General features: G+C 37.6%; 1 protein-coding gene across 1 annotated transcript; it reads right to left on the reverse strand.

Moving 5' to 3' along the window:
- Positions 1-2,201: 2,201 nt before the first annotated feature.
- On the reverse strand, positions 2,202-4,038 carry LOC141315071 (uncharacterized). Its single transcript, XM_073832671.1, is given in 2 exon segments — positions 2,202-3,110; positions 3,271-4,038. Coding segments are annotated over 2 exon segments (1,677 nt in total).
- Positions 4,039-10,273: the final 6,235 nt, after the last annotated feature.

Genomic DNA, 10,273 nt, shown 5'->3' on the forward strand with positions numbered 1-10,273 from the left:
GTTGTAAATGTGAAAGATGTTAATGTGCCTCCTAAATATCTAAACAATTAAGACAGTACTATTTATGTTTTAAATAAAATATAATAATAAATTAAAAACTCGATTTATCCCTTTTAATGGTATAAAGGCTGAAATTCCATTGTATAAGATATTTTGTTTTTGTGTGAACCTGTATCTGAATTATAAATCATGCCATTTTATGCCTTAATATTATACCGTCTACAATCTTACAATACAATACATCAGGGGCCACAGATATTTTCAATAGTGACCACACAGAGTTTAATATAACAGCTTTATTATTGTGTTTACCAGAGAGAAGAAAATCTTTAGGTTTGACAATTTAATACACAACAATTTCTAATTAAAATGAATAGGTCCAAAGAAAATATTTTTAATCTTTTAAACATTAAAATGTTTTTTTATGTTCTGTTTCTTTCTCAAAACTGCTTTACAGCATTGGCTGCTAGAAGCCTCTGTAATAATACGTATATCAGCAAGGAATGTGTCACAATATACAGTACAGTATTGCTGTACTGATGTTTTGAGCACAGCCCTATTTAGAGAACCCTTTTATAGTGATAAAAATTTTACTAATTCTATTGTTTGAGTCCTGAACTAAACATAAATGCAATTAAAACTTTGAATAATGCATTATTTGTCTTATTATTGACATTGTCACTTGTTACGTAAGTAACTGGATGCCTACAATGAGGTGATGGACCCGAGGGGCTCTTAAATGCCTTGTTCAAGGTGCCCTTTTTATACTTTGAGCACCTGCCCCTTTAAAGGTCTCTGCACGGCCCTGCTTACCAAAAAGAAGTATACTTCAAGTTTATTTTATTAAGTATACTTAAGTAAAGTTCAAGTATATTTTAAGTATACTTTATGTAGTAAGTATACACATATCAGCGTACTAGTAGTATACTTTTAAGACTATTCATGATAAATAAAAATGTAGATGGAGTTGATCAACACCCAAAAGCTTGACATTCATTATTACCTCTTCATGGGTCGACATTTTATTCAATAACGTTACACAGTTTTACATATCTATGGTTTTGATGCTGTTTTACGTCAGATGATTGTGTTAGATTACATGTGGAAGCATCTGTTGTTTCAGTTTCTTCTTCACTTGTGTTTTGGAAATTCTATAGACCTTTTTCCTGAGTAAACATTAGTTTATTAGCTCGGAATATACCCTAATTTGACTAGAAACAATGCAGACCGGAAATGCAAAGCATTCTTTCAGTTAAGAGTCGGACTTACTTCCGTGTTCAGGAAAAAGGTCTATACAGAAGATGTACAATAGCGCCCCTAGCGTATAACAATGAAAACAGATTCTCAGAGCGCAAGTATAACTCAAATATATTTAGACCTTTTCGAAAGTCAAGTATACTTAAATGTCATTTTAAGTATATTTCTGAGAAGTATATAAAGCACATTTCTGAGAAGTATATAAAAAGTAGACTTAAAGTATACTTTCCTATGTTTTTTTTGTTTAAAAGAAGTATACTAATAGCACACTTGAATAAACTTCTTTTTTAAGGCTATGTTGACGACATACATTTTCGTGTTAAGCCCTCAACAAGATATTTCATATTATTAAACCTCCGTATAAATATACATATGTGGATGTCAAAATTGTTTCGCCCCATAGTAAATCAGCAAGTAAAAATCTTTTGCATGTTTCTTGCATGTTTCTGATCTTTATTAGAAAGTGTTTAAACAATTACATTGTCATGCTTATTCAATGAACCATAAACAATTATTGCAAATATGCTTGTGAGGCCTAAGACAGTGCTACAGGGAGACAGCAAGGACAGCTGATTATTCTGGCAGTGGCAAACCATGTATCACGTATCACCCAAGATGTTTCTGAGAACTTGCAAGTGGCTTGGTGGAAGAGTGGAGTAACAGCTCACAGCAATAACTGCCAAATCTGGTGCAATCCATGAGATCCACTGTAGTACTTAAAGCAGTTGTTAGACACACAATACTTACTGCGAGTTTTGTTCAGGGACTTATTATTCTGTTTCTGTTCATCAAATGTCACTAAACTTTTTTCAAAATCTTTAAAAAAATTGTTATGTTAAATCAAATATTTACAGCTTAGAAAATTTGACAGTTCTTTTTTCAATATTTATTTACTATAGCATTGATATATGCCATGTCATATGTCTAAATCTAGTAAGGATAGCTTACAGTAAAACACATTTATCCTCGTACTTCTTCTTCAGATCATCAACCTCTTTTCTATGTTTCTCCTCCATTTCTTTCATGGTTTCATTCAGATTTTTCTCTTTTTGCTTTGAGAGTTCACTCAAAACACTGCACTCCTTTTCATGCTCACGGCACTCTCTTTCATGCTTTAGCTTCATCTCCTGCATCTCTAAATCATGCTTTAACATGAGTACCTGAAAATCTTTGGTATATTTCTCTCTAAATTCATTAAATTCCTCTGCTTGCTTTCTGGCCTCATCTTCATACTTTCTTTTCATTTCTTTCAGCTTCCTTTCATGTTCTTCCTCCATTTCTTTTCGATCTCGCTCCTCCTGTTCTCGTCTGGCTTTATCTTCTCTTTTCCTCTTCTGCTCTTCCTCTTTATGCTCTTGTTTAAATGCCTCTTCAAGCTTTCTCAGTTTCTCTCTCTCTTCCTCTCTCCTTGCCTTCTCATCTTTCACTCTTTTATCCCACTCCTCCTTCCATGATTTTTCCCATTCTTCTTTTTTGGTTTCTCATCTCTATTTTACTGTTCTCATACTCTCTCTCTCTATTCTCTCTCTTTCTTTAAGCTCCTTCTCAATCCTATCTTTCTCCTTTGCTTCTCTTTTTCTTTTTTCTTGTTCAAATTCATCAATCATTTTCTTTTCTTTAACCTCCCATTCACTCCTCTCCTCTTTAAGTCTCTTCTGGTATTCTTCCTCGTGTTCTCTCTTCAGTCTTTCTTTATGAAGTTCCTCCAGTTCTTTCCTCTCTCTCTCATACTGCTCTCTATATTCCTGGTCTCTCTTTTGTTGCTCTATCTCCAATTTTATCCGTTTCTCCTCTAATTCTTGTTGTGTCCTGTTCCATTCCTCCTGTTGCCTCTTCTCTTCAATTCTTCTCTGCTCTTCTTCTTCTTGTCTTACTTTCTTCTTCTTTTCTTCTTGTTCATCTCTTCTCTTAAGTTCAATCCGCAAGAACTCCTCCTTGATTCTGAGTTGTTCTTCTCTTGCCTCTCTCTCTCTCTCTCTCTCTCTCTCTCTCATTTTGCTCTCTTTGTTCTGCTATCTCTGCCATCTCCTCCTCATGTTTGTCTCGTAAACGTTTGTTCTCTCTTTCCATCTCTTCTCTCTTCTCCTGTAATATTCTTTCCATTTCTTGTTTTATGGCAGCTTCTGCTTCTTCAAACATCTCATTGGTGTAACATCCTCCACCATTTTTCTCCACCATTCCATTGATTGCATCAAATAATTTACTGACTTGTCTTGTTTTGTCTTCTTTTGTATTGTCAATGACATGATATCTTTCCCCACAATCTCTGATCAACTTCTTCATATGCAAATCAGCACCTTCCAAGTAACTTTTAATTGGTCGACCTTTCAGCTTGTCACCATGGGTGAAAATTATGATGCTAAACCTCCCAGCATTTCTTCCAAAAGTCTCTTTGATTAGGTTCAGAGTTTCCATTTCTTCCTTTGTGTATCCTCCAACTGTAAGCACCAGCAGGAACACATGAGGTCCTGGAGAGAGGAGACTAATGCACTTCAGAATCTCTTGCTTCACTTCATCATTTGAGACCTGTGTGTCAAACAGGCCTGGAGTATCAACAACAGTGACTAGAGTTCCATTAACAAACCCATCCGCCTTCTGACATGAAGATGTCACTGATGTAAAACTGGTATCAGATGTAAACACTTCTCTGTTGAGTATAGTGTTTCCTGTGGCACTTTTCTCATTTCCAGTTTTTCCAATGAGCACAATCCTCACACAGTTTGTGCTTGATCTCTCACTCTCAGCTATGGTGCAGAGAAGGGAAATAAAGGATATGCACATTAAATATGACTTAAAACCTCCCCTGGCTGGCAAAAGCGAACATTAAATTGAATTAAAATTTACATTAATTTAACAGCTTTCTGGAAGAAAAAAAAAACAGTTTTAGTGGGGAAAAAGTAGTGGTAGTAACATCATACTAATGGTAAGCTAAATGTCAAAATTAATTAATTGAAAGTTATTGATAATTGATAAAACAATCTTTTAGATATTAAGAGTCAGACTGAATAATGTCTTACCTTTTTGATTAATTTTTTTAACGCTCTCATTTCTTACTCCACTTCATCAATTCTGGCCTCTAGTTGAATTTTGTTCTCCATCTGAGCTTGCAGACATGTGGCAAATGAGTAGCAAGTAACTGTATAGATCATCTGCAGCAATTCTGAGAGCTGTGTACTATCAGGGCTTTGGTTAGTACTGAGTATGGAATATTTGTTCCCACATTTCTTCAATAAACTCTGAATGTCTTTGTTTACATTTATGAATTCAGTGACAATCTAGTCCTGTCTGTTCCCTTCATATACGAACATGAAAATCAGACAATCCCAGAACCTCCCATCAGCTGTGTCAAATATGTCACTTAATAATTTGAGTTCTCCTTTATCATCATCAGTGAGAGGATCAACAGTAAGGACCAGGAGAGATGTGTTTATGTTAAATGAACATAAAGAAAGAGCATAGTATGCCTCATGCAGCACATCCTTCTGAGACAAAGATGTTTTGTATAGCTTCGGCATTTCAACCAGGGTGACCTTGTGTCCACATATCACACCATCTCTCTTGACACATTCATGATGGGTTTCAGATTTAGGCACATCTGCTGACTCATTGAGACCCAGTATTGTGTTCACTGCTAAAGTCTTTTCAGCACTGTTACTTCCAAACATCACCAGATTGAGAACAGGCACTGAAACAAACAAGGTCAGGGTCAGTTGTGTTACTTTCATTAAATTATTCAATTTGTAAGTGCAAATTTATAACAAATTTTAATATTTTAATTTCAAACAAAGACTGTATTTAGATCAGGGGTGTCAAACTAAATTCCTGGAGGGCCACAGCCCTGCAAAGTTTAGCACCAACCCTACTTAAATACACCTGATCCAGCTAATCACGTATTTCAGGCTTATTTGAAAACTACATAATTTGAGGGTTGGAACTAATCTCTGCAGGGCTGCAGCCCTCCAGAAACTGAGTTTGACACCCCTGACTTAGATCCTTCAGGAGTTTACATATTTCAGTGAAAAGCATCCAGATCTCTAAAAAGCCCTCCATCCTGTATCAGAAAAAAATTCTAAAACTTATGGACTCTTACAGATTTTATTCTATATTTATATTTATTTAATTTTATTTAAAAGACATCTCACATCTACCATTATGATATTATTTACATTGTTAAAGCAAGTTATTATTTCTGCTTCTAAAGGAAGGAATGTGGCTTTTAAGTGAGTAAAAAAATTCTGGTTATTATAGTAAGTTCTATTGCATGAGGGCAATGACTGAAGATTTAATTCCATGAAAGTAATAATTACTTACTTTCTTTGTCTCTTGTACTCTTTGATGATGTTTGCACAAGTGATCCAATTTTGTGTTTAATGTCTGACGCTTGGAGATAACATGTTGTTTTGATGTAGCCGGAAAGGCAGTTTTGCAATTTTGCAACAGATTAGCGGCTAAATTTCAAATCAAAATTCACACCAAAAGCTACAATGTGATAATGTCATGATCGGGGCTGTGGGTTTTCCCTCAGCCACCTGATGTCGCTGTTTGCACTCACTCCTCTGATTCTTCACGTCTGTTTTGTCATTTGCACTGATCACCCACATCTGTTCACAATTATCATTTGGACTTTAAGAACTCTTTCTGCTCACTCTGGTTTCAGGTCTGCATTGTCTTTTGTCTTGCATGTTATTTTGTGTGTTCTTGATCTTGGCCCTTGACCGTGTTTCCTGTTTTAGTTTATTTAGTATTCAGTTTATGTCGTGTTGTGCCGTGTTGGCCTTTTGGTTTATGTTTATTTGTGTTTTGTTCATTAAAGATCCTTCCCCTGCATTTGGACCCAGACCTCCATCTCTCACACGTGACAGAATGCAGACCTCAATAATGGGTCCAGCAGGGAGGAATTTTTTTTTTGAGGCGGCGACCATTCCCTCTGCTCTCTGTTCCTGACGCGGCGGTGACCGCTCTCTCTGTTCCGGACGCGGCGGTGACCGCGCTCTCTGTTCCGGACGCGGCGGTGACCGCGCTCTCTGTTCCGGACGCGGCGGTGACCGCGCTCTCTGTTCCGGACGCGGCGGTGGCCGCGCTCTCTGTTCCGGACGCGGCGGTGACCGCGCTCTCTGTTCCGGACGCGGCGGTGACCGCTCTCTCTGTTCCGGACGCGGCGGTGACCGCGCTCTCTGTTCCGGACGCGGCGGCGACATTGCATAAATGTCATGTAATTGTCGATAAAAGCCTTTGAAACTTATGAAGTGCTTGTAATTATATTTCAGTACATCACAGAAACAACTGAAACAAATATCTAAAAGCAGTTGAGCAGCAAACTTTGTGAAAACTAATATTTGTGTCATTCTCAAAACTTTAGGCCACAACTGTACCTTAACTGTTTTTATATTTATATTATATGACACAGTCGTCATAAATAAAGCATTACCATTATTTTAAAGGAGGGGTGACATAAAAGTACAGACTACTATTTTTTTCCTTTAAACAATCAAGGCAGATAAAAAAGAGAAATAAGGAAAAGACACAAAAGAATATGATGGAATGCACTGGGATGCTGGTGATTTAAATATTTGGCTCTAGGTTATGTATCTTGACATGCTCAAACACATATTACGCAATGTAATAACATGTTGCTTTCGGGAGAAAAAAAGACCAGACAGTGCAGAAGAATACCTACTCTTACCACAAGAGGGGGTGTGTGTTTCTCACAAATGCACAAGAGGTTTTAAACTCTCAGGCCCGGTTTCACAGACAGGGCTTAGACTAAACCAGGATTAGCAGATAGTTCAATTAGGATATTTAAGTAATTTTTATAAACATGCTTAGAAAAAAAAAACATTACTGGTGTGCATCTTGAGACAAAACAAAGACACCGATATATTTTAAGATCAGTCAGTGCAAGTTTCTTTCAGTTCAAACAGCTCAGACTTACATTTTAGTCTAGGACTAGGCTTAAGCCTTGTCTGTGAAACCGGACCTCAGTCACATGTATTAGTCTTATGTTTCTGTTAAAAGAACGTGTGTGTTTTGTAGTGTGTTTGCCCTTTACTTGCAGAAATTGTGCACTGTCATCACTTAGACCCATGCCCTGTGTATACAGACACACTCCTAATGTAGACGTGCTAAGCAGTGGTGTGGATTTCAGCTTGTGTGTGTCTCTGAAGCCTGTTGCTGTGATGACTGATGTATCTCTATCAGATCTGCCCTCTTATGCAATATAAATCTCCACACCACACCAATTAAAACACATGCAGTTTTCCATTTAGAGTTTTAAGCACATGGAACATTTATTTAAAGGACTAGAAGTCACGTTGTTTGCAGTGACTCACAAACTGTTGAAAGGAAAGGAAACTTTATTTTAAATACATAAACTTGTATTCTGGATTTTTGCTCTATGCAGGAAACATAACAACAACACGCATTCTCTAAATAAATGTTTATCTGTGTGTGTTGCCACGCAATGACTCATAACACATATCTGTTATACGGGTTATCTGAGAGCTCAAGCACATTAATGATACTGGCACATAATGGTGGATATACTTCATAAGCTTCCAGGAGACAGACCGGGGTCAAAATAAGAGCAGCTGACAACTGCACATGGACACACACGTTCATAAACAGGATGAAAAGTGATGTTCCAATCATTCCTTGTTGTTACCACCGTGGTGAAAAAAATCTGGTCAACTAGCCTGGTATTAGCTGGTCAGCAGGCTGGTTTTAGAGGGGTTTTGGCCACTTTCCCAGCCTGGCTAGGCTGGTCAGGCTGGTCTTAACCACCAGCTAAAACCAGCCTGGGAGACCAGCTAAAACCAACTACTTCCAGCCTAAACCAGCTAAGACCTGCCAACTAGCCTAGGCTGTTTTTAGCTGTTTTTATTTTTCTGCAGGGCAAGAAACATGATATATAGACTTGGCCAAATTATAACTAATTTTAATAATTCAGTTAATAATGCAGCTTAAAACATGCTCATAGATGGATTATTGTTGTACAAGGTCCTGGAGCATAAGATTTTTTTTTTCTGTCACGCAGCTAAAAAATGTCTTTGCACTTTACATTGCACATCTGCAACTTTATTTGCAATTTGCAATTAGAATTTTGAATTTCTTATAATTACTTTGTATCTCACGAATTACACCGGAAAAGCTAAGAATTGTTACATGTCATACAATATAATCATTATGTAAGATGTAATGTCCAAATAATCAGAAATAAACTCTGATGCTGAGTTTCCAAAACTGAAATGTGGGAAAGCATGTGGCAACATTTGTAGCAGCTGAAAAAACCAACAGGAGAAGGAACGAGAACAAGCAGGATTAAAGGATCAGTGGAGGGGTGCAGAAGCCCCCCGTCACCACCAGCACTAGCACCTCTCCTACCTTTCATCCTGTTAGTCTCTTGTCCTTTGGCTGTGTTTGTTTAGCTATAAATATCCAACAGCCGTCAGTGTGACACCAGCGCATACTGAGAAAAATGACCATGATTACAACTGGAATAAAAGGATAGATTTGAATTAGTGCAAGGTAAAGAAATCAGTAAGAGAAAGGAGAGATAGAGACATAGATAGAAACAGAGATATTGATGCACTGGAACAAGACAGTGTGTCCTCCTGACGATGACATTTTTGGCACAAAGTCACAGAATGCCGAAGCAGACAGCATGTACCAGAGTCATAGCACAGCTTCACCCTTCTGTTCTTTCTGAAGCACTCTGTTCTACTGATGAAAGCTTCTGATGTGATCTCTTATAGACTAGACTTGTTTTCATCCATCAAAAATTCAATGAATCCAATGTTTTTTCTCCAACTTTTGACCCACTGTAAAAATGTAGTGGAAGCAGACTAGGTCATTTTCCCTCAAAATATCCTGGAACACCCATAAACTGAGCTGAAGCATTGCTATAAATAACAAATTATTGAGAGTGGTAAGAGACGCCAAAGCACTGTCCGTTCTGACCGCTGCCTGACTGCCTCTTCACATTCCATTCCTGCCCTTTTTTCATTTCCCATCCCACACCTGTGAGAACTGATAATCATATTACAGCATATGTGCACAGTCTTTGTTTGTATGCTTTCATGATCTGTACGTGTAGAATGGTATAATATAGAGTGCCTTGTGAAAGTATTCATAACCCTTCATTTTTTTCACATTTTATGTTGCTGCCTTATGTTAAACTGTTTTAAATTGCGTTTTTAAACATAAATCTACAATATATGCACCATAATGAAAAAACAAAAGCAGAATTGTCACAACTTCATACATTTCTAAAAAAAAAAAAAAAAACCTGAAATAAGTACATAGCATAAGTATTCACACCCTTAACTGAGTACTAAGCTGAAGCACCTTTACAGCCTCAAGTCTTTTTGGGTATAATGCAACAAGATTTGCACATCAAGATTTGGCAATTATCTGCCATTCTTCAGCTCACCTCATCACCTCTCAAGCTCTATCAGCTTGGATGAGGTCTGGCAGACATTTTCAGGTTTCTCCAGGAATGTTTGTCCTGCCAAACCACCATAAAGCCCAGATTGGTAGTTTTGCAGTGATGATTGTTCTTCTGTAAATTTCTCCCATCTGCATATATGATCATGGAGCTTAACCAGAGTGGCCATCAGGTTCTTGGTCACCACTCTAGCCAAGGCCCTTCTCCATCAATTGCTCAGTTTGGCCAGGAGGCTGGTTGTTTAAACTTCTTATATTAAGGGTAACAAAGACTACATGCTTCTGTGAACTATCAATGCAGCATATTTTTTTCTGAACTCTTCCCCAGATGTGAACGTTTAGGGGACCATAGTTTATTAGGAAGTTTGACGTTCCCAGAACATTCTCAGAACGTCCCCGCTGGTGTTAAGGACGTTGCCCAGTAATGTTCCCAGAATGTTTTGAGAAGGTCACGATGTGAATGTGGAGTTCTTTCAAGGGTTGGGGGACGTTGTTTGGGGGTCCTTTACAGAACATTCAAGACGTTCTCAGGATGTTTAGGGGACCATACTTTATTAGGAAATTTGACATTCTC

The sequence above is a fragment of the Garra rufa genome, chromosome 1 (assembly GCF_049309525.1).
Source record: "Garra rufa chromosome 1, GarRuf1.0, whole genome shotgun sequence".
In the NCBI taxonomy this organism is placed as follows: domain Eukaryota; kingdom Metazoa; phylum Chordata; class Actinopteri; order Cypriniformes; family Cyprinidae; genus Garra; species Garra rufa.